The sequence below is a fragment of the Cornus florida genome, unplaced genomic scaffold (assembly GCF_030987335.1).
Source record: "Cornus florida cultivar Cherokee Brave unplaced genomic scaffold, ASM3098733v1 CherokeeBrave_3.0.0_Hap2_Chr05, whole genome shotgun sequence".
In the NCBI taxonomy this organism is placed as follows: Eukaryota; Viridiplantae; Streptophyta; class Magnoliopsida; order Cornales; family Cornaceae; genus Cornus; species Cornus florida.
Genome location: NW_026775575.1, coordinates 118,609,469 through 118,635,197, shown reverse-complemented (window position 1 = coordinate 118,635,197; position 25,729 = coordinate 118,609,469). Strand labels below are relative to the sequence as shown.

Genomic DNA, 25,729 nt, shown 5'->3' with positions numbered 1-25,729 from the left:
TTGAGATTTGAACTATGCTGTGGTCATTTCTGGATTTGGACCTTCAAACCTAGCCAGTATGTATTTTCTGCAGAAAACAAGCCTTATATTGAGTTGATATTGTTATACCTTAATATATTGATCATGTTCATCATCTGATCAAGTGTATTTTGGTGAGATAAGGTTGTGGCAATCAAGTTTGGGTCTGTATTAAGGCTGTATTTCATTTTGATTAGTCATACCTCATTTCTGCATAAATTGTTCAAGTACTTTTGTACTGTTTTCATCTTGTAGCTGTGTTTTCATTCTGATTTCTTGTAACAACTATTGTAAGATGTATATTCAAGTTTTATCATGTATTTGAAGAGCTGTGAGAGCTGTATTGGTACAAGCAGGGGTGCTTAGGACAGGGGGAGTGCTGTGTGCACAAGGTGAGCTAGGGGGTGTGCAGAATGTGAGACAGCTGAGTGTGTATCAACTTGCATACAACTAGTGGATGATTTTGGGTGAAGCCCACGAGTTTTTTAATCCCTATTGAGGGGGATTTTCCTTGTAAACCTGGTGTCTTTGTGGTTGTGAAGTTTCATCAAACACTTGTGACAGATTAAGGTTTCACGAACTTGGTTTAATCCGTGAATGGTTTATTGTGAAAAGTGTCCAAGTGTTTAAAAGAAAAGAGAAAGAATCAATTCACCCCCTCCCACTCTTGGTTCATAAGGAAGAAGGCATAGAAAATCGCTTACTTATCTGCTAAATGTCAAGCAGGACAAAGGAGTCTTGTTGCTGGACTTCATCAGTCGGTTCAATACCAAGATGTTGCAGGTGAACGAAGTAGATGACAAGGTGGCTCTTACAGCTTTTATGGGGGATTGAGTCTTCCAGATTTTTGTTCTCCATATGAATGCCAAGAACGCTATGAACACGCCCAGAAGGGTAAGTCAAATAACGACAAAAAGGGGATTAAGAAGGGGCTAGCCACAGGAGTACACGAGGTTCGGATGCACGAACCCCAACCAAGTCCCCTTGGGTGGAAGAACAAGTCATCACCTTTTTGGTGGAAAACGCCAAGGGAGTCCACCAGCCCCACAACGATTCCCTGGTCACGACGATGGTCGTGCACAATTACAAAGTCCACCGCGTGCTAATCAACAATGGTAGTTCTGCTAACCTACTGTTTTTTTATGCTTTTGACAAGATGGGGCATAGGCAGAGAACGGTTGAGACCTACTACATCACCCCTAGTTGGCCTCTTCGAAGAGTTGTTCCCCTTAGGGGCGGTTATGCTCCCATTGACAGCAGGGATCAGTCCAAGACAGGTCACTGTGATAGTAGACTTCCTGGTGGTAGATTGCTCGTCTACATACAATATCATCTTGGGGAGGACGGCCTTGAATGCTATGAGGGCTATTACTTTCACTTACTAGTTACTACTTACTCGTGCGGTTTCCTATGGAGCAAGGAATTGGAAAGTTAGGCGGCAACTAGGCGTCAGCAAGAGAGTGTAACGCCGCTGCCTTGAGAGCAAAAAAGCTATAAGAGGCGTTAACCATATAGGGTCTCAAGGCGTTGGCTAAAAAGAAGTCCACTCAGTGGGCAAAACCAATAGAAGATCTTGTCGAGGTTAACCTAGAGGATGAGGAAGCCAGGAAAAAAAGTGAGTACATGGTCGCTTCTCAACCTGCTTATCAAAGATTTACTCGTTTAGTTCCTTAGAAGAAACCATGATGTCTTTGCATGGACGCATGAAGACATGCCCGGTATCGACCTTGCCATTGTGCAGCATCAACTCAACGTGGATCCGTCCCTTAAACCCGTCCGACAAAAGAGGCAGGCGTTTGCTCCAGAAAAGAACCTAGCCGTATCAGAGGAAGTAGAAAAACTCCTGAAAGCCAATTTTATTCAAGTACACTATCCCAATTGGCTGTCAAATGTGGTCTTGGTGAAGAAAGCAAATGGCATGTGGAGGCTCTACGTTGATTTTACAAATCTTAAAAGTGCATGCCCGAAGGATAGTTTCCCTTTACCGAGTATCGATATGTTGGTGGAAGGAATTACGGGGCATGAGTTATTGAGTTTCATGGATGCTTATTCTGGATACAATCAGATGCCCATGTATACTCCGAGGACAGTGAGAAAACTTCTTTAATCACCGACAGGGGCTTGTATTAATATAAAGTGATGCCGTTCGGACTAAAGAGCGCTGGTGCCACTTACCAAAGGTTGGTCAACACAATGTTTAGCAGATAGGAAGAAATATGGAGGTAAATGTGGATGATATGCTTAGTGAAGAGCTTAAAGGCAGAGAACCATCTGGCCGATTTACAAGAGGCCTTTGATGTAATCAAAGCGCACAAGATGCACTTACTTATCCAAAAAAAAAAAAGTGCACAAGATGCACTTTAATTCTCTAATAGGTATCTCATTGCACTCTTTTCTTTTCCTTTGTTTACAATACCCAATAGGGATATCCTATGAAGCACGGACACTTATAGGACTGAGCCGTACCCGTGTCGTGTCCGTGTACCCGTGTCGTGTCCATGTCGAATACCGACACTCGTCAGACACTCCTCGGACACATGTCCGACACTTCATATACGTGTTCGTAAATAAAAATAATTTTTTATTATTTTGGACACTTTCCCGACACTTCTGGACACTTCTTGGACTCTTACATTGACATTTCAAAATATTTCTAACACAAGTCTAACTGGTGATCTTGAAAATAATATTAATACATTCTAAAGTATTCAACTTTTTTCTTGAAGAAAAATTAACATTATACACATATGATCACAAGCGAAGCATTAAATGATATTTTGTCATTTAAAATAAAAACATTATTATGACAAAGTAGTCGAATAACTGTATATATAGTGTAAAAGTCATTATAACTCTTAGTATAAAAATTAGAAATGAATTAAGTTTTATAATACTATTACTCAATCTCACTCCTTACCTCTCATCGGGACTTCTCTCTTTCTTGGTCACCCAGATGTTGTAACTCAATTGCCCACATGTTAGGCAAATGGGCTCTACAATCACACCATACTGATCTTTATTGGCCCTTAAGGCCAAGTTGGCTTGTATTAGCTTTAGATGTTGAAGCCCTCTCCCCTTCCCTTAAGTCCTTTTTTTCTAGCCAGGACAAAAAAAATAAATAAATAAATAAAATAAAATGGATGTATATAAATAAAAATTCATATTTATTTATAGCCGTACCCGTGCCCTACTTTTTTAAAATTTGGCGTGTCGACGTATCCATGTCCAATGTCCCGTGTCCATGCTACTTAGGGTATATCAATGAACTTACAGCCAAACAATGGGGCTGCAACACAAGCTGGCTAACCCGAGCCCAACCCAAAAAAAATTGGGCTTGTGCAAATTTTATTTGGAATAAGGATCCCGAATTCATTTTGGTCTGGGTTGGGTTCGGATTTGGTTGTGTGTAATATATATATATATATATTTGTTTGTTTTGTTTGCATATTGATAGGTAGTTTGTAATATTTGTATTACTTGCACATTGAGTTCAATATTTTTGTTAATTTTTGTTCAAGTATGGTGCTCGCATTGTTGTCTCACATTAGTGTTTTAGTGTGGAGATTGGCCACACAGGCAACCTGAATTGGCCTGACTTTCTAACTTGAAATCTCAGCCCGAGTTGCAAACCTAAATCCAACCTGAGTTTAAAATTTTAAAGGATGGGTGGTTGAGTAGTTCGAGTGGAAGGCCGGGCTACGGTTGGGTTAGGATTTGAACATTTCATATGTCGCATTGAATCCGAGTTGTACCTCTAACCCGCCCGAGTTGCAACCCTACCAAACAATCATGTTTGTCTATGAAGATGTAGCATATACTTCTTCTGAATAAAGACGCTACTCTTCTCTGATTTAACCACTTCAAACCAAGAAAGCACTTCATGGTTTTTTACCTTGAATTCCCTAGCCAAGTGAGTCTTCACTATAATCCCAGCATTCAGCATAAAGAACAAAATTCTAGTCGGAATACAATGTTTCCATATAACATTCAAATAACCTAAAATATGATACTGAGTATCAGTTACCTCTCATGCAAAGAGAATATAGAATGACCCGTAATTAGCTTATTTGCATTTAATACAGTCATCTACTCAGTTCCCTTGAACTTGTTACCTTGATTTTCCGACTGCATATATTTTCAAATAAAATGTGGCAGCCCATTAGGGCATCTTGGTCAGATCACTCCGGACCAATATTAACTAGATGCAACAATCATATTCTCTATTCTATGACCCATTTCAAACTGTTGGATGTTGTATATGTGAATACACAATAAAACTACATTGAATTATGAATACTGAAATGCATGGGCCCAACACTAAGTTTCTTATAAACAGCATAATTTTTTCAAGTATATTCACCTAAGAGAAGATGTATACCATGAAAGGAAGGTAGTTGAAATACTCTGTTTTTCATATCCAAGGCTATTCCTTCTGAAACGCGGAAGATCCCAGCTCTTGACATCAATGTGGTTCCTTGACCAATATACAGTCCATTCCGTTCAAAATAATAAGGATCTACGAGAACAATAACAAAAGTCAAACCGAAATTTCCAAGAAATTTTAAAACATTCTTTTAGCAGAAAATGGAAAAAAATTATTTTGTTAAGCATAATACTAAACAAATATTAAAGTATAAAAAATAAAAAAATAAAAAACTGCCATAGTATACATTTTTTATAAAACAAATATATTGCAGGTAACAGATTACTCACATATCTGACCACATTTAGAATTTGATCTTAGATTCCATAGACCTTCACAAACATCAGTATAGCTATATAGCGATATGTCTTCAAAATAAATATGTTCTTGTTGAAAGATTTAAATATTAAAATTACACCCTCTAATAGCTTAAGCTTTTAGAGTAGATGATAGTTAACATGGTATCAGGGCAGGTAAGGTCCTGTGGCACCCTGACAATTAAAATTGAAATACATGTTGGACCAAAAGAATGCCACATGTGAGAAAGCTTAAGGGATTGAAACATGAGATTAAAAGGTGGAATAAGGAGGTGTTTGGGAATTTGGAGTGGAGGAAGAATAGGGCATTTGCGGAGATTGCCGAGATTGATAGGCGGGAAGGTGTTAGTGGCATTGATGAGTGTCAGAAAAGTAAGAGGGATGCGTGCCAGAAGGAGATTGCTGAGATTGCAGTGGCGGAAGAAATCTCTTGGAGGCAGATATCTAGAGCCATACGGCTTAAAGAAGGCAATAAGAATACTAAGTTTTTCCATCGCCTTGCAAATGCCCATAGGAGAGGTAATCACATTGGGAGGATTACAATTGATAGGGAGGTTCTGGTTAGGGAGGAGAATGTCAGGGGATTGTCTCTTTTTATCATGGTTTGTTTACGGAGCTTTATTTATGGAGACCCCAGCTTGATGGTCTGCACTTTGACGTCATTTCTGAGATTAATAGAGATGATTTGGAGAGTCCATTTTCTGAAGAGGAAGTGTTGAAGGCGCTAAGGAGTTGTAACGGGGACAAAGCTCTGGGGACAGATGGTTTTACTATGAGATTTCTACTAGAGAGTTGGGATGTGGTTAGGGCAGAGGTGATGGCTACGTTTCATGCCTTTCATATTCAGGGGAGGTTTGAGAGTTCCTTGAATGCATCGTTCATTGCACTTATTCCAAAGAAGGGGGGAGCTACGAATGTTAAGTACTTTAGACCTATTAGTTTGTTGGGCTACATTTATAAATTAATAGCTAAAGTTCTAACATTAAGGTTGAGGGGTGTTCTGGACGATATCATTTCGGAGTCTCAAAACGCCTTTATAGGTGGGCGTCAGATTCTTGATTCAGCTCTTATCGCTAATGAATGTGTGGATACGAGGCTAAAGAGTGGCATCCCAGGGGTTCTTTGTAAGCTTGATGTTGAGAAAGCTTGTGATCATGTGAGCTGGAAGTTCTTGTTGTATTTGATGGACTGAATGGGTTTTGGGGATAAGTGGAGAAGGTCGATTGAGGCCTGCATATCTTCAGCCAGATTTTCGGTGATGGTTAATGGGTCTCCGACTGGTTTTTTTGGTAGCTGGAGAGGTTTGCGCCAAGGGGATCCTTTGTCTCCTTTTTTGTTCATTATTGTTACGAAGGCTCTTAGTAGGTTGATGGGGAGGGCGGTGGAGTTGGGTTTTATTAAGAGGTTCATGGTGGGTGGGGGTGATGCTCATCATATGGAGATATCTCATTTATTGTTTGCGGATGACACGTTGGTATTTTGTGAGGCTGAGGTGTCCAGATGAGGTACTTGAGATCGGTGCTAATTTGTTTTCAGGCGATTTCAAGCTTGAAAGTGAATGTAGGAGTGGGGGAAGTGCAGAATATTGGTGAGTTAGCCTCTGTGCTTGGATGTGGAATTAGTAGCTTTCTGATTACATACTTGGGGTTACCTTTGGAAGTTTCTTCGAGGACTGTGAGTGTTTGGGATCCGGTGGTGGAGAGGATTCAGAGGAGACTTGCAGGGTGGAAGAAGTAGTACTTATCGAAAGGAGGGAAGGTCACTCTTTTGAAAAGCACGCTGTCAAGTCTCCCTACTTATTTTTTATCCCTATTCCAGATTCCATATGTGGTTGCTAGTTCGATAGAGAGGCTTCAGAGGAATTTTCTATGGGATGGATTACAAGGAGAATTTAAGCATCATCTTGTTCGTTGGGAGCAGGTTTGTGGGCCGATTTAGACCGGAGGTCTAGGGATAAGGAGGTTGGTGCCATTTAACAGGGCTCTCCTTGGTAAGTGGTTGTGGAGATTCAGAGTGGAACGTCATAGGTTGGTGTCGGAGTTTGGAAAGCCATTAGGAAAGGATGGAATGAGTTCTCCAAACACATCAGATTTAGAGTTCAGGATGGTAGGGACGTGAGGTTTTGGGAAGACCTTTGGTGTGGTGATTGTACCCTTGCTTGTTCATTTCCCAGATTGTTTAGGATTGCTATTGATAGGTATGCCTCGGTTGATGATTGCTATCGGCTTAATAGCGGGAGGCTGACTTGCGATGTACGGTTTGTGCGAGCGTTTCAGGATTGGGAGTTGGACGACATTTGCGGGTTGTTAGATCATTTATATCTGTTTGAGATCCGTAGCGGAAATAGAGTTTCGCTTGTTTGGCTGCTTGCTTCTCGAGGATCGTTTGAAGTGAAATCATTTTTCCGATGCCTCTCAAATACTACAGGGATTATGTTTCCGTGGGAAATAGTGTCGAGATCTAAGGTGCCGCTCAAAGTGGCATTCTTTACTTAGACAGTGGTGTGGGGCAAGATCTTGACGCTTGATAATTTGAGGAGGCGAAGACAAATCACAGTTAACTGGTGTTGTACGTGTAAGTGTAATGGGGAATCGGTGGATAACCTTCTTAAGCATTCTCCAGTGGCTTTGGATTGTTGGTGTCTTTTGCTAGGACTGTTTGGGGTTTCATGGGCTATGCCTCGATCTACGAGAGGATTGATGGAGGCTTGGAGAGGGTGTTATATGGGAGGCCATGCTTGTGGGTTTTGGAGGATGGCGCCATTGTGTTTATGGTGGTGTTTGTGGAGGGAGCAGAATAATAGATCCTATAAAGGAAAGGAATCCTCGATTGTTGTTCTTAAGTCAGCTTTTATTACATCTTTATGTTTTTGAGGTTCAGGTAGGCTTTGTTCCTCGTTGAAGGAGATGATTGATTTTATTTCTTCTCTGGGACCATAGGATCCCTTCGTTGTTTTTGGGACACGTTCCCCTTTTGAACTTATTTTGAATGAATTTGCTTAATTATCAAAAAAACAAAAAAAAAAAAAAAGAACGTCACACATGAGGGAGCGTATTGAAAGATTTAAATATTAAAATTACACCCTCTCTAATAGCTTAAACTTTTAGAGTAGATGGTTGTTAACAGTTCTAAACCTAATTTTGGCAACATTTCGAAAGTACACCAACATGCAGCATATTTGTGTACCCGTCAAAGAGTCAAATATTCTGGCAGGCTCATGCACCTGGAGAGCTGCAAAATTGTCTGAACGCACTCAATTCTATGGTTTCAATAGTACTTTATGGATATTGGTTAGCATGCTTATTAAGTTACAATAAAAAAAAAATTGTATGTTTCTTTGGTGATGTGATATAATTTGAGAAAGTAGATGAGTTTGTATGCTTTTGTTTGAATTTTGAAATTAGTTTTGTCATTGGTTGAATCTTATTGATCATTAAGTGTTTAATTAAGTTAATTTAGCTAAAACACTAAATGCTTGGGGGCAGTTCACAATTTCTTTGTTGAAGGCCTCTTCTTACTCAAATAAGCAGCCATACGCATAATATTTCTATGGCATTGGATAATATTTTGTTCATGTTCCTAATTTCATCGCGTGGATACTGGTAGTAAACAAGTGGCCGAGTTTAGTCTGAATTTACTGTTTGCTATTCTTAGAGAGAATTTCTCGTGTTTTCTTTTTTTTCCGTAAAGTAATTAATTCGCTACATTTGGTGTGCAGGAATGGAATGGAATGCAAGTGGGAATGGAATGAGAATGGGAATGGAATGGAATGGTCATTCTCATTCTATTGTTTGGTTGTAAATATGAAATGTGTAGGAATTGAATGATAATAACCATTCTAGTGTTTGGTTGAACCAATTTAAAATTTAGAATAGAATAAATTTCTAATTGAATTCTCCAAAATATTCCTCTTAGTAACAAATAAATTAAATTAACAAAATGACATTTTCTAATAATTTTTTAAAAATAAATGGTGGCAGTGGCGGTGGTGGATGGTGGAAAGCGGTAGTAGTGTAAATGGTGGTGTTGGAAGGCGACGGTAGTGGCAACGGTGGAAAGTGGTGGCAGTAGTGGTGGTGGAAGGTGGCAGTGGTGTTGGTGGAAGGCAATGGCAGTAATGTTGTGGTTGTGGTGGAAGGAAATAGTGGTGTGACTATGGTGGTGGTGGTGGTGGTGGTCAAAGGTGGTGGCGGTGGCGGTGCTGGAAGGTGGTGGCGGAGGTGGAAGGTGGTGGTGGCAGAGGTAGAAGGTGGCGGTGGTGGTGGTGGTTGTGGAAGGCGGCGGTGGTGGTGGTGGAGGAAGGCGGCGGTGGTGGTGGTGGTGTAAGGCTGTGGCGGTGGCGGTGGCGGTGGCGGTGGCGGTGGTGGAAGGTGGTGGTGGTGGTGAAAGGCGGTAGCAATGGCGGTGGTGGTGGTGGAAGGGGTGGCAATGGTGAAAGGCGATGGCGGCGGCGGCGGTGGTGGAAGGTGGTGAAAGGCAATGGCAGTGGTGGTCGTAGAAGGTGGTGGCGGTAGCGGTGGTGAAAGGCGGCGGCGGTGGTGGTTGCGGCAAACGGTGGCAGTAGCGGTAGTGAAAGGCGGTGACGGTGGTGGTGGTGGTGGTGGTGGTGGAAAGTGGTGGTGGTGGTGAAAGTCGATGGCGGTGGTGGTGGTGGAAGGCGGTGGTGGTGGTGGTGGTGGTAGTGAAAGGCGAAGATGGTTGTGGTGGAAGGTAATGGTTTTTGGACTTGAAATATGAGTGTTTTTTGGGAAGTCGATTTTTTAAAATAAATTACTTGGGAATGGAAAGGCCATTTCATAAGTTAAGTTGTGGAATGGATTTTCATTCTAATGGAATGGCCATTCCCACTTTAAATTGTATACCAAACAAAGGAATGATTGGAATGGACATTCCAATCCTGCACACCAAACGTAGCATTAGAGCATTTAAATTTAATTTGACCTTTTTTACAACAATAATGACACATGGGAACATTCTTAGAGGGATCTAACTTTCTAGCTTCACTAGACTTCCTACGGATAACTTTTTCTTTAGAAGATTTTTCAACTTTGTCCTTTGAGTCTTGTTTAAGTTTTACACTTGCGTTATTTGTTCTCTTAAAATTTATTTCTAGCTTATCAATGTTTAATTTTAGTTCTTCATTAAACTTCCTACACAATGTAGCCTCTAATTCAAAAGCATTTACTTGACTAGGACATAGACCCTGTTTAGTACTCTATTGTGATTTGAATTAGAGGCTAAATAGGGTCAATTTTTTCCTTCCTATACAATTCTTCATCATCCTTCCCTGTCAAAGTAAATGCTTCATTTGAAATGAGTACTAAATAGGGTCAACATTAGGGTTTGGAGTGGGTAAGGAAAGAACACTGAAAATCGCAAGAAAGAGAGTGAAAGCAAGAGCTAGGGTTTGGGGACTGAAACTAGAAATCTCGATATTTTTGCATAGTGAAATCTTTCGCTAGATCTTCACTGTGGAGGAGGATTTGCCACAAACTACGTAAATCTTTGTGTTATTTGTGTGCGGCCTGTTTACTTTTTGTCGTGATTCTTGCTTGTTCTTGGCTTGCTGCCTTTGTCGTAACAAGCTTTTTGTTACAGTTAGAAACTGAGATTAGATGAGAAAAAGAAAATTAATTTTGGGAAAATTTTCACCAAACTATGATGGTGTCCTATTGTGTATTTATAGTTATAACAATAAGAGAGAGAGATTCTCTCAACAAACTTATCCGTTGTTTGTTTGTTACGACAATAAGAGAGATGGAGAGATTCTCTCAACAAACTTATATGAGATTCTCTCAACAAACTTATTTGTTTGTTATAGGTTTGTTACAAAGATTGTATTACCCTTTGATTTGTCCAATATATCATTACTAGTGCCACAGAAAAATTATGCGTGAATCAGGTTTGCCAATTCATACATCAGCCACATGAGTCTCACTTAGTTGTCGTTAAAATTATTCTTTGGTACATCAAGAACACTCCTCATTTTGACATGCATCTTGTTAAATCTCGTGATGAACATCTGAGGGGATTTTCTTACTGGCTTTCGTGTTTACTTTGGTCCTATGATCCTATCCTCATCGTTTAGGCCACTAAGAAGCAAACCAATGTTTCTACATCAAGTGTTGAATCAGAATATAGGGCATTAGCACACAGAGCAACTAATATCAAGTGGCTAACAAACTTTCTTCGGGAGTTACAAAATCCATTACACCATCCTCCAATCCTTCATTCAACAATATCAGTGCTACATACTTAGCCTCCAACCCAGTTCTTCATGCCAAAACCGAACATATTGAGATTGACTATCACTTCTTAAGGGAAATTGTTTTATGTGGCTCTTTAAAAAAAACGTGTTTGTTCCAAGTGCTGACCAAAAAAGCAGATTTCTTCACCAAAGCTCTATCGGTACCCCGGTTTCAAATCCTAAGAGACAAGTTGTTGGTTCATCCTTGCTACATCATCATCTTGAAGGGGGTGTTAAGAGATTAACTAATGATATATTCAATCAATCAGAAAATCAGATCAAAGGGTAATCCAATCTTTGTAACGAACCAATAACATACAAATAAGTTTGTTGAGAGAATCTCTCCATCTCTCTCTTATTGTTGTAACAACAAACAAATAAGTTTGTTGAGATAATATCTCTCTCTTATTGTTGTAACTATAAATACACAATAGGACACCATTATAGTGCGGTGAAAAAAATTCCCAAATTATTATCTTCTTTTCTCAGCCAATGCTTCACCTCTATCTCTCTCCTCTCTCCTCTCTTCCATCACCTATTCCAGGAACCACAAGTATCTATCAAGCTTGATAGATCAAATTATTTACTGTGAACATGAATCAGGCACGCACACTTAATTACTGACTGCTCGTGCAAAAGAGGATACCAATGTTCAATTTGAACACAATGTTATCAGTGGGCTACACTTTTCACTCGGTCTCAACGAAGCCAGAATGCACATCATCTTTTCTTTTTCTTTTTCTATGGTGGGGGTGGCTGCAGATTTAATTAACTTTTACCTAGTTTACTCCACATCTAATCAACTCCTTTCAACAGAGTAAATTTCTATCACAATCAACCCTTTTTGGACACAGTGCACTGAGATTTAATGTTAATAAAGCAACACATTCAATAAATGAACTATCACACTCCTGTGGTTATTTTTTATGTAACACTTGATAAGAATCAAGGACTCGAGAGACAAAATGATTCAACAATTTATACTAAAGAACATTCAGTCTAATAAGTGACTGCAGAAAACTATAAGTTTCTTGCCTGTCTGCAAACCCTGTAGAACAGTCCCACGTGTTATACCAATACCCCATCCACCATCAGGACCAGGCTGCTCCACAGCAACTGAAACTGCCACTACATCCCCTTTTTCAACATGACCACTGCAAGCCAATACACCAGGAACATACACCTACATAAAAACTACCATAAGGAAACAGAAGCACAATGTCCAGTCATCACGCTTGTTAGGCATAAGAAAAAATTATATTGACCTAATAACATGATCTAAAACTACATTTGTAAAAGACATACACCTCCTATAGACTATCCCACATTCTCCCCCTCCCCAAACCCCCTCTTCAAGAAATAACATGAAATATATATATATATATATATATATAGGTAATAATTATCGAGTGGGCAAAAATTAAAATGAAAGCATTTTCTTATCTATAAGAATTAAACTGCATGTAATAATCATATCACTTCAGCATTCTGAAATTTCAAATTGTTGCCTACGTGAGAACTTCCAAGTTTAACAGAATAATAACAAATCTTTGAGAAGCCCTACAGTTTTCGGTAGGAAAAAAAGAAAATAATGAAGCCTTAGCTGTTTGATAAAACTGGAAATTTTAAAAGCTGAATTTTAAGTGCTGAAGATTTAAGAAACTTAAAATTTTACCTCATTTTAAGTAAGATTCAAAATGCGTTATCAAATGCACTTAAATGGATAAACACTTAATTCATTTATAATTAAGGCTCTGTTTGTTTCGACGTAAAATATTTTCCTTTTTCAGGTAAAATATTTTTTTTGCTTTTACTTTTCGGTGTTTGGCAAAGCTCTAGGTCGAGATTGAGGTCGAGTCCATCGGGCGGGGCGTGTAAAATAACTGGCTGAAAATTGATGGGTAAGTTATTTTTGTTAGGTTTTAATATTTTTTTTCTTCATAAATATGTTACGACAACCAAACACCATAAAATAAACAAATATTTCTGAAAAATATTTTACATCCAAACAAACGGAGCCTCGTGTTGAATTGGATCAGCACCTTACAGTGAGCAATTCCTTCTGCATGAAACATTAAAAAGAAAAAGCAAATTCCTTGTGTGTGAAAAGGAAACACTAATATTTGAGGAAGCACCAACAGGCCTGTGGCCTAGCGGTACCAAGCTCCTACTTCTCAAAGAGAGGTCAGGGGTTCGAGCCTCAATGGAGGCATGTGTGTGTGAGTACCAACTAGGAAAAAAAAATATTTGAGGAAGCTACTGTGAAAGAAATAATCATAAGGAATAGGAAAATAAAAATAAAAGCAGAAGTGCAGGAAGAATAATCTGACACCAACATAGTTTAGTTTAGTCACGTGTGAGAAGCTGAAAAACTTAAGGAGTTAAAAAGAAAAGAATGTGTAATCTGGAAAGGAAAAAAAAAAATGTAAACTCCAGGGGTTTAGATTGCAAAGAATAAATCTTGATAGAGGAAGTTAAGCGCATAGGCAATACAAGAGTGTGCTAACCTGAGCACCACGTAGAACAGCTTCGGCACATTTCCGACTCACAATTACCTCCTTAGGCTCCTTTGGATTTCTATCTTGTGCATAATTATATTCAATAGCATGTGGTCCTGAACCTCTCACAAACACAACATAGTCTAGCCCAGGTAACTGACACTTAGAAATGTCTCCATTTTGTAAGCCTGCCTTAAGGGCATCTTCACTTTTGGAAAATTCTAAGGCTGCATTGCTACAGTCATCAAAGTTCTTGGGGATATTAGATTCTTCCACAAGACTTTTCTGCTTCTGGAGCATATTATTAACTTTAACATTGGCATCACTTTTGCACTTGTGCATGCTGTCAATAGCATCTCGTAACCCAGTTTTCGGTAGAGTTCTCAATAGCTTCTCAATAACAGCATCACTGGTTGTCTTGATGGTATTCACACGAATACAAGAGTAACAAGATGGACAACTAAGCAGAAAACGGGCAGATAAGTGTAAATCAGGAGAAAGACTACATTGACAGGGAAAAGATGTCAAATAATATCTCCTACATGCAGCATTCAGACATTAGACGCTAAGAAGATGGATGCATAATGAATCAGATGACAAGGACTAATATGCATGCAAATAAAGTAGAATAGGATGGCAGTTAAACATTTCATAAGATGAACCTAACAATGCTCAAGTACATAACAGATAGTATGTAGCTGCATAAACATGTTTAATATATATAGCTAACAGTAATATAAATATAAACTGTCAAAACTCAAGTCACGAAACTCACATCATGTTAGCAAGGGTCAGAATAATATAAAGCCGTCCAAAGAAGCAAACAGGGAGACTTTATATAGCAATGAGATGTAAAAGGAAAGTAGGAAGATTAACAGCAGCAAACTCTCAACATTTTTTATCTTAGCTTGAGGTTTGACCCCACACCCAGACCATATATATATATATATATGTGCAGAGAGAGAGAGAGAGAGAGAGAGAGAGATGTCACAGCAACAAAGAACAGGTTACCAAAACGTTTGAGAAACTACTTTGGTCTTGTAATCTCAAGAACACTACTCTCAAGAAAACAAATTTTCCTTGATCCAAACTTCAAAAGGATGCTGTCCGTGCAAGATAGAGCCCTCTTCTCTTACTTATTAGATAGAGTCCCATCTCTTTCCATTTAGATTTTAGACAAGATGTGGCTAACCCAAAATTTCCAATTTGCGCTTGAAATCATCAGGAGTACTGTTTTGATGGTTGGGAATTGAAGTGGACATCAAACTGCACTTTTTTCTGTAATTTGATAATCGTTAAAATTTTCCTATTGTTTGCCTTATTTAGGAAAGCCATTCCAGCAGGTGTTCATGTGTGCATAAATGAAAAGAAAGGTAATAAACCGAGTCATAACTGCTGCTTCAACGCCCACCCTTACAGCTACCAATTTCAGAACCGCACACAAAAGAAAACCTTGCTTTCCTAAACCAATCATTTGGTTCATGCCTACGGGACGGATGTGACACAAGGTTATGCCATGCTTCCTTGACTCGTATGTCATCCTTTAAGACTTTCTGAGAATTTCAAATCATCATACAAGGATATTATTTAATATTTCTAGTTAGTACTGCTAATTATTTTATCATACATCCAGAACAATTTTCTTCTAAATACAATTCCTCTACATGATATTTACCAGTAAAAATTATTAATATGCCATACAGATGTCATATGACTTTGAAAGAATAAAGAAATTAAACTAAACAAGAAAAAGTTCTTACATGGTCTACTTATATAATATATATATATAAGAAGAAGAAGAAGAGGAAGAAGAGGAGAAGGAAAAAGATGGTTTCGCCCTTTCCAACCTTTTTTTTCATTTCTAGCATACCAAAAGGCCTTCAAAGTTCAAAAACAAACTGTAGGCTAACGGAAGAAGGGAGAAGTACAAATTTAGTAAGAAGTAAAATAAATGAATCGAGTTTGATGTGGTCAAATGGAATGAACTTGGTTTCAGAACAGAAAATAAACCCATTAACGAGTGTAAGGTTGCAAATGGAAGTCGACTTGGTACCAACTACGTAATTTTTTTTTGATAAGTAATAATTGAAATAAAAAAGGCGTTCAAGAAGGGAACGCATCCCTTATACAAAAGTGGCACTAGGGATTAAGATCCCAAAGAAGCCAAAAAAATAATTAAATCTTCGGAAGAAGAACAGGACCTCCTCTTCACATAACTAAAAAGAGAGCGTATGATGTGAAGTTTTAGACTCGCTGTGGACGATTCTTTCCCTTCGAACATTCTACATTCCTCTCCTTCCAAATGCACCACCAAACACAATGTGGTACAACTCTCCAATAATCGCAAACAACACTACTCACACGGCATCCTCTCCATATACAAATCAAATCCTTAGGATAACAAGGCATAACCCAATGCATATCAAACAGACAAAAGATAAGATTCCAACAATCCCTCGCTATAGGACAATGTATTAGAATGTGAGCAACTGACTCACCATCTTGTTTGCACAAACAACACCAATTAACAAGACAATTGCCCCTTTTAAAGTTTATGTTGAATATTGAGCCACCCGCTGACGTGAACCACACTGTCGTTTCGTCATCTAAGCCGCGCTGCGGACATGAACCAAGTTGCTTCCATCGTATCAAACTCGCCGCCGACGATCGTGAGACCTTGGGCATGGTTGTGATGGTTGTGAGGGTGAGGATGGTGGTTGTGGCGCCACAAATTGTGGTTCTTGAGCCTAGATTTCCGGCGACCACCATGACTATTCACCGGAATATAGTGTCATAAAATAGATCAGGAAAAGTGCGTCGATGACGGCATTTTCCAGTTAGTGTTGTGGCGGCTACTGGGGGGGGAGGGATAGGTGACTGTAGTGTTTTTTATTTATTTATTTTTTATAAGTAATAATAACATAAAAAAGGCGTTCAAAAGGGGAACGCGTCCCTTATACAGAAATGGAACCGGGACTAAGGTCCCAAAGAATCCAAAAAATTAATTAAACCATGAGAAGAAGAGCAAGAGCTCCTCTTCACATAATTGAAAAGAGAATGAAGAATGTGAAGTTTCACCACTGCCGTAGACGACTCTTTCTCTTCAAACATTCTACTATTTCTCTCCTTCCAAATGCACCATCAAACACAATGTGGGACAACTCTCCAAAAATCACGTACATCCCTTTTCACACGACATCCTCTCCATACATGAATCAATTCCTTAGTAGATCGTGGCATTACCCAACACATGCCAAACAATCCAAAAATAAGATTCCAACAGTCATTCGCCACAGGGCAATGCATAAGGAGGTGATCAGCAGACTCCCCATCTTTCTTGCATAGACAACACCAATTAACAATACAATTGCCCCTTTTCCTCAAACTATCAATTGTCAAAATCTTTCCCCAAACAACGGTCCAAACAAAGAAAGTTGTTAGAATGTTTATGTATATATATATTTATGTTGGGTCATTATGTAATTACCCATAGTAGTTAGGATTATAGTGTAATTAAGTAACATTGTGTGATTAGATTATAACTCTTTTCCTTTATATAAGCCTCATTCGGCTTAAGGGTTATACACAAAATATAGATACAGAATTCTCTCTCTCTCTCTCTCATGAATTAGAACATGGTATCAGAGCTATATGAATTCATGGGTGTGGGAAACGACAATTATGTTGTTCTTGTATGAGATTGGAATCGCGATCGGAATCGCGAGTGTGGTGTTGGTGTCTTTGCCGCAAGTTTCGGTCGCCGGTAGGTTGAGAACCTCATTCGTCGTCGTCCTCAGATCTGAAGCCTCATTCGTCATCGTCAGATCTGAAGCCCCTTTGGCTGCTCGTGTTGTTGCCACTTTGGTCGTCAGCAAGCTCGCCGACATCCACCGTCGTTATTTCCAGAGGTGAGGCTTCATTGATTCGTCTTTTCTCTTGGTCGGAAGTTGCAGAGGTTCTGATTCGGTGTGGTGTCGCTGATTATTGAGTCGGCCGCTACTTGTGATTGGGTTGCCGTAGCCGGTGCATGCTTGCCGGTGTCTGTCAGTGGGGTTGTGAAGAAGAACAGCCGTGTTTGGCTATGCGGTTATGCTATTCCAACCCTGGTTTACTAAAACCGGGATAGCAGAGACCTGATTTTGATCCAACCTAGTTCGCCCAGATCCGACCCGGTTGCCCAGATCCGGCCAGAATACAGATTCTGTAATTTTTTTTTCAGGTTCGTTTTTTATTATCTTCTCCATGGCTGGCAGTTCAGACCTGTTTTCTTCTACCTCCTTCAATCCTCCCATGACTTCAGTCAAGCTTAATGGCAAAAATTACATTTTATGGGCAAGTCAGTAGCCATTTTCCTGAAAGCCAAAGGCTTTGGCACTCATTTGGTTAAGGATAAACCCAAAGACAGTGATGCTGATTTCAGTTTATGGGAACAAAGGGATGCTCAAATCATCTCCTTAATGCTGAATTGTATTGAACCGCATATTAGCTCCAACTTCTTATATCTGGACACTGCCAAGGAGGTGGGTAGACAATTTTTTGACCTCCAGCAAGGGACTCACAGTTTAGAAGAATAACTCTCATGGGCAATGGGACTTTGTGAAGAAATGAACTTGTATCAACCCATCACCTCTGATGTGAAAAACATGCAACGTGAGGATTTTAATGTTGTTAAGATTCTCACAGGATTGTCACAAGAGTATGAACCTGTTCGAGCACAGATTTTGGGTAGCCCTGCACTTCCCTCTCTTCCTAATATGTTATCAAGACTCCAGCGTGCAACTTTATCTAGTGGCGCTTCAGGGGGTGCTTCAAGTGGTGTCACTACTCCTCTTAGCAGTGAACGTTCTGCCTTAGTTGTGAACTAGGGTGGCTTTCAGTCTTCTCGTGGCGGTGGTGGTTGTTTTACGCGTGGGCGCGGCCGTGGTCGTGGTCGTGGTCGTGGTCGTGGCAGAGGCAAAGACTCAAAACTTTGCACTCACTGCGGTCTTACTAATCACACTTTCAATTACTGTTGGCATCTTCATGGGAAACCGCCACATTCTTCTTATGCACATCAAGTGACTTCTAATGACGGGGATTCTTCTTTTTCTGCCACACCCACTGCTCCAAATGTGGCTGTTGAGACCGCTATGGTCACGATTCCCCGCAATGAGTATGCTCAGTTTCTGTCTCAACAACGGCCTTCCACCTCATCTTCCATGGTGCACTTTGCCCAATCAGTTAGTGCCCCTGCATGTCTTTTGTCCTCTAGTCAGAGTCCCTGGATTCTTGATTCTAGCGCATCCGATCACATGACTGGTAGTTCTCATCTCTTATCTGATTTTCAGTCTGTTCCTTCCTCTCAAAGTGTTACTCTTGCTAATGGATCATCAACTAAAGTTTTGGGTTTGGGAACTATTCATCTTACCTCTTCTATGTCCCTTTCCTCTGTGTTATATGTTCCTCAATTCCGTTTTAATTTGTTGTCCATTAGTAAAATTACTAAATCTCTTAACTGCTCCGTTACATTTTATCCCACATGTTGTCTTTTTCAGGATCTCAAGACGAAGAAGACGATTGGTACGGGACATGAAGTAGGTGGCTTGTATTACTTCAATCTTGCACCATCTCCCACGGCTCTTTAATCATCTTTGCCTCCTTTCCAGTGGCACTGTCGTCTCGGCCACCCATCATTATCAGTTTTGCAGTGTCAAGTCCCTAGTCTTAGTCATATTGAGTCCATGTCTTGTGAAACATGTCAGCTTAGTAAGCATTGTCATGTATCTTTCAAACCGAGAGCTAATAATCGTGTTGCTAGTCCTTTTCAGTTAGTTCATTCAGATGTATGGGGACCAATAAAACATATTTCTATTAATGGATTTCATTATTTTGTGACTTTTGTGGATGATCATTCTCGAATGACTTGGTTGTTTTTAATGAAAAATCGTTCTGAGTTGTTCTCTATTTTCCAAATATTTCGCAAAGAAATAAAAACTCAATTTGGGTGTTCCATTAAAGTTTTACGTTCTGACAATGCCAAAGAATATTTCTCGGACCCTTTTGAGACTTATTTTCATGCTAAAGGCATCATTCATCAATCATCTTGTACTTATACTCCGCAACAAAACGGAGTAGCTGAACGTAAAAATTGTCATCTCTTAGGAAGTCTGTCGTGCCCTTTTATTTCATATGCATGTTCCGAAACAGTTTTAGAGTGATGATGTTCTTACGGCATGTCATCTTATTAATCGGATGCCCTCGTCAGTGTTAAAAGGTAAATCTCCTCATTTTGTTCTATTTTCCGACTCCGCATCTTTTAGTATTACTCCGCGGGTCTTTGGATGTGTGTGTTATGTCCATAACCTCGGACCCGGTCTTGATATACTCGACCCTCGTGCCACTAAGTGTGTTTTTCTTGGGTATTCTTGCACTCAGAAGGGCTATCGTTGTTACAGTCCTAATTTTCAACGCTATTTCACTAGTGCTGATGTCTCATTTTCTGAGTGTCTCCCATATTTTTCTGATTCTACTACTCTCGATATTACCTCTGAGCCACCTATGCCAACGATTCCCTCTCTGTTTCCTGCTTCCGCACCTCCTCGCTCCATTGTCCCATTGCAGGTTTATACTTGACAACCTCGACCGCCTACTTCGCTCCCTCCATCTCCTTCAGAGTCTTCGGATCCGACGCCTTTACGTGATGATTTGCCTATTGCTCTCCGTAAAGGTATTCGGTCGTGTGTTACTACACATCCCATTTCTAACTTTGTCTCCTACCGTCATATTTCATCCTCTTTATCTTGTATTTTATCCAAAGTGTCTGCTACTTTTGTTCCCAAGACTTTGCAGGATGCACTCTCTGATTCAGGTTGGCGACAAACCATGGTAGATGAAATGGATGCTTTTCACCGTAATCGCACATGGGACCTTGTTGTTGATTATGATGAGACTTTTTCCCCTGTTGCTAAGATTTCTTCTATTCGGGCTCTTATTTCCATTGCTGTCAATTGTAACTGGCCATTGTTTCAATTGAATGTAAATGTCTTCTTACTTGGTGACCTGGTTGAAGAAGTTTATATGGAGCAACCACCTGGGTTTGTTGCTCAGGGGGAGTATCGTCACACTGTTTGTCGGTTTAAAAAGGCCCTATATGGATTGAAACAATCTCCAAGGGCTTGGTTTGGAAAATTCTCTGAGGCGGCATTAGAATTTAGTCTTAGCAGATGCCAGACCGATCATTCAGTATTTCACCTGTGCACTAAAGCTGGCTTCATTTTTCTTGTGGTGTATGTAGATGATATTGTGATCACAGGTGATGATTCTGAAGGCATTGCTAAGTTGAAATTGTTTCTGCAAAATTGATTCCACACTAAAGACTTGGGTAAACTTAGGTACTTCTTAGGTATTGAAGTTGCTAGATCCAAGGAGAGTATAAGTTTATCTCAAAGAAAATATGTGTTGGACTTGCTAGAAGAAACGGGTATGTTAGGTGGTCGTCCGGTTGATGCTTCTATGGATTCAAATACAAAACTTGTGTCAGATGAGGGTGATCTATTTAATGACCAGGGCAGATTTCGTCGCCTTGTTGGGAAGTTAATTTATCTCACTATCACTCGACCTGATATTTCATATGCAGTTAGTGTTGTAAGTCAGTTCATGGGAGCTCCTAGAATGCCACATTGGATTGCTGTTCTTCGGATTATCCGATATCTCAAGCAAGCTCCAGTTTTTGGGTTACTATACAAATCAAATGGTTATCTCAGGGTGGAAGGTTTTACAGATGCTGACTGGGCTGGTTCTCCTTCAGCTAGGAGATCTACTATAGGCTACTGTACATTTGTAGGAGGAAATCTTGTTACATGGAAAAGTAAAAAACAAACGGTGGTAGCTCGATCTAGTGTTGAAGCTGAGTACAGGGCAATGGCCCATACCACTAGTGAGTTGACATGGATACAACATTTTCTAAAAGAACTTAGGTTGACAGTTGAAGCTCATACTCCATTGTTATGTAATAATCAAGCAGCTGTTCACATTGCATCAAATCCTGTGTTTCATAAGAGGACCAAACATATTGAGGTTGATTGTCACTTCATTCAAGAAAAATATTAAGTGGGAGCATCTCTACTCCATTTGTGAAGTCTGAAGATCAACTAGCTGATATGTTTACCAAAGCACTGGGTTATAACCGGTTAAGGACTATCTATTCCAAGCTGGGATTATTTGATATATATTCTCCAGCTTGAGGGGGAGTGTTAGAATGTTTATGTATATATATATTTATGTTGGGTCATTATGTAATTACCCATAGTAGTTAGGATTATTGTGTAATTAGGTTATAACTCTTTTCCTTTTTATAAGCCTCATTTGACTTAAGGGTTATACACAGAATATAGATACAGAATTCTCTCTCTCTCATGAATTAGAACAAAAGCCACCCTAGTTGGAGCCATGGCCCGCCAAATAGTTTTCCACGGGAAATCACGATTAACAAAATTAGACAGACATAAGAACAGGGATCTTACTTCGAAACGACCATGTGAAGAAGGAACCCAAATCAAATCATCATTATCTCTGCCACCACCCTCCTGCCGATACAAAAGATCCAGAAAAACACATACCTCATCCATCTCCCAATCCTAAAAAGAGCACCAAAAGTGCACATCCCACATAATCCCACTGCTATCAAGACGATAACAATTAGCTACATAGGCGTGTTTATCAACTGCAATACTAAATAATCTAGGAAATGTACGAGATAGTGGTCGATCACCACACCAAAGATCTTCCTAAAACCGAACGCGACGTCCATCATGAACTTTGAATCTGATATAAGCAAAAAAAGGCGTCCCAACCCTTCGAATAGACTTCCACATCCCTACTCCTCCCACAAGAGTAACCGGATGTGTAGACCAGCCTCCATATTCTTCCCCAAACCGACAGGAAACTAACCTGCGCCAAGGACGGTGTCTTTCCTTCCCAAATCTCCATAACCATTTACCCAAGAGGCTTGATTGAAAGGAACTAATCGTCTTATGCCAAGTCCACCCAATTTCACGGGCTTGCAAACTTGCTCCCATCTGACAAGGTGATACTTGAACTCGTCTCCCCTTCCTCCCCATAGGAAATCCCTTTGAATTTTTTCAATCCAATCCACAACGGAACAAGGAATTTGGAACATAGAAAGAAAATAAATGGGAAGTCTCGATAACGTACTCTTAATAAGAGTAACTTTACCCCCCTTAGACAAATATTACTTTTTCCATCCTACCAATCTCTTCGCATACTTGTCAATCACTGAATCCCAACTCCCCACTATCCTTGAAGAGACCCCTAGGGGCAATCCCAAATAAAGAATAGGGAAAAAAACCCACCCTGTATCCAAGAACTACAGCTAAAGAGGAGATATCCTGAACATTCCCTACTAGGACAAGCACACTCTTAGCCACGTTGACCTTTAGCCCGGAGACCGACTCAAAACAAGTCAAGATGCACCTTAGATAACGAAGTTGAGACACATCAACATCACAGAAAACCAGGGTATCGTCTGCGAAAAGTAAATGAGAAATCTCCATCTGATGGACTAAATCTCTACCCACTCTGAATCCCTTAATATAGCCAAGGTCCTCTGCCCTGCGCATAAGTCTGCTTAAACCCTCCATAACAACAAGAAAAAGGAAAGATGACAAAGGATCACCTTGTCTTATACCCCAGGTGCAACAAAGAAACCAGTGGGAGAGCCATTCACAAGAATTGAAAACTTAACAGATGAAAGACAAGCCTCGATCCACTTCCTCCATTTGCTTCCAAACCCCATTCTTTGTAACAAATAGAGTAGGAAATTCCAGTTCACATGATTGTATGCTTTCTCAATATCAAGTTTGCATAAAACTCCAGGAATACCACTTCACAATCTAGAATCCACAAATATGCCAGCAATAAGAACTGAATCAAGAATTTGTCGTCCTCCAATAAAGGCATTCTGGGGGTCCGAAATAAGCCCATCCATTACTTCCCTCATCCTTAGAGCAAACACCTTAGCAATAAGTTTGTAAATACAACCCACCAAACTAATAGGACGGAAATCCTTTATGTCAGAAGCGCCTCCCTTCTTAGGGATAAAGGCAATAAATGAAGCATTAAGCGACTTCTCAAAGACACCAAAAGAATGAAACTCCTGAAAAGTACCCATTACCTCATATTTTACTATCGCCCAACTTCCCAACAAAAAACGCATAGCAAAACCATAAGGCCCGGAGCTTTGTACCCATTACACCTTGATAAAGCCTTTAGAACTTCTTCTTCGGTAAAAGGATTTTCAATCCTATCTCTATCCAGCTCAGAAATAGCCTCGAAATGGAGACCATCAAGTTTGGGTCTCCAAACTAATGGCTCGGTATAAAGCTTCTAATAAAAAGAAGCAATCCCATTACGCACCTCCTCCTCTCTCCACAGCGCCACACCTTCCACTCGAATTCTTCCGATATGATTACTCCTCCTATGAGCGTTAGCTAATCTGTGGAAGAATTTTGTGTTCCTATCTCCTTCTTTTAGCCAAAGAGCCCAAGATTTTTGTCTCCACGAGATCTCCTCCATACTAGCAATCTCAGCAAGAACCACCTGACAGGAGACTCTCCTAGAACGTAGAGACTCCACATCCCCACCCGCCTCCTCAAGACGATTAAGCTCGGAAAAATCAGTAAGGACTCTGTTCTTCCTCCATTCCAGATTCCCGAAAACATCCTTGTTCCACTACTTAAGAGCGAATTTGAGAGCTCTTAACTTCTTTGTTATTATGAAACTGGGCAAACCTAAAACAGTGACTCCCTCCAACCAATATCTGACTTGCCTTTGGAAATCCTCCGCTTGCAGCCACATATTCTCAAATCTAAACGGGAATCTTCGAGAACACAAGCCCCCACAATCCAAGACCAAAGGAACATGATCAGAGGTGACCTTTGCTAACACCGCTTGAATGACATCTGGGAATTTCTCTTCCCACTCCCTAGAAATTAAAAATCTATCCAGTATTGAAAGAGTGATTGGATCCCTGCCATTTAACCAAGTATAGGCTGCACCTTCCATTGGTAAGTCAACTAGAAGATACTCATCAATAAAATCAGAAAATTGATCCATTTCCAATGACCTTCTTCCCCCTGTAGACCTCTCTGACGGGGACCTGACAGAGTTGAAATCCCCTCCCAAACACCAAGGGAGAGACCACAATCCTTGGACATGACTAAGCTCCTCCCAAAAGATGGGTCGCTCATCATCAACAACCGGTCCATAGACTCCAGTAAAAACCCATCTGAAATTGTCCTCTTCCGTATTAAACAGACAAGACACAAAAAATCTCCCCATCCACACGTTCGTTCCAGATAACCATCTGCTGTCCCACATGATTAAGATCCCACCCGAAGCACCAATGGCATTCAAAGCCTCCCATTCCACAAACCTTCCTCCCCACAAACTCCTAACCACCCCGTCAGAAATGGATGCCAGCTTGGTTTCTTGTAAGCAAACAACCTGGGCACCCACTTCCTTAAAGCAACCTTCACCACCCTTCTCTTGTTTGGATCATTGAGACCTCGAACATTCCATATAATGATTCGTAGCTTCATTAAAAACCTGATAAAATTATTTCCCCTCCACCCTTCATAAGACTCCTACTCCGGGTCCTTCCCCTTTCCTTCACCACTCCTCTTTTCCCTTCGTAGTTGACTTCAGAAATAAAATTCTTTATCTCCTGTGCCCCTTTCCAAGACGATAAAGGCCTCGTGTTCATAACTTCATTGGTCACTGCAACCTCTCTCCCTTTCACAATTGCTTGAAGGATAGTTAACGTCTGATCTTCATTACCTTCTGAAAAGACTCCCAACAGCTCACTAGTGACTCCAATATTGTCAACTACCCAATCTTTCCCAAAATCAGCAACCTCTTCATCAGGTCGCATCATGGCCAGTGGTTCCTCCACTAGAATTTCAGAACCATTCTCCATCCAGGGTGCAAGCTCTTTGGAACAAACCTGTTGGAGAGATCCCGAATCATCAACCGCCTCCTCTTCAAACTCTCTATCATTCTCATAAAAAGAATATGATTCTATATCTAAATCATCCAACCCAACGAATCTTCCAGACCATTCCCCTCAACCGCTGCAAAAGGCATGCAGTTAAGGCCTTTCAAAGCTACACTTAATAGAAGCTCATTGAACAGAGCTACAGCCTCATCCTTGGATAACTGAAAATGCAAA

The 25,729-nt window shown here is 40.2% G+C and overlaps 1 protein-coding gene across 2 annotated transcripts in view; it reads right to left on the bottom strand.

Moving 5' to 3' along the window:
* The window catches only part of LOC132309013 (rRNA (cytosine-C(5))-methyltransferase NOP2C), an 89,324-nt gene that overhangs the window by 50,719 nt on the left and 12,876 nt on the right, over positions 1–25,729 (bottom strand). For both annotated transcript variants that reach the window (XM_059807368.1, XM_059807369.1), the window contains exons 3-5: positions 13,513–13,963; positions 12,041–12,188; positions 4,397–4,534 (exon numbers count right to left, since the gene is read on the bottom strand). In XM_059807368.1, the coding sequence (XP_059663351.1) occupies positions 4,397–4,534; positions 12,041–12,188; positions 13,513–13,963 (737 nt within the window). The remainder of the gene's footprint in view (positions 1–4,396; positions 4,535–12,040; positions 12,189–13,512; positions 13,964–25,729) is intronic.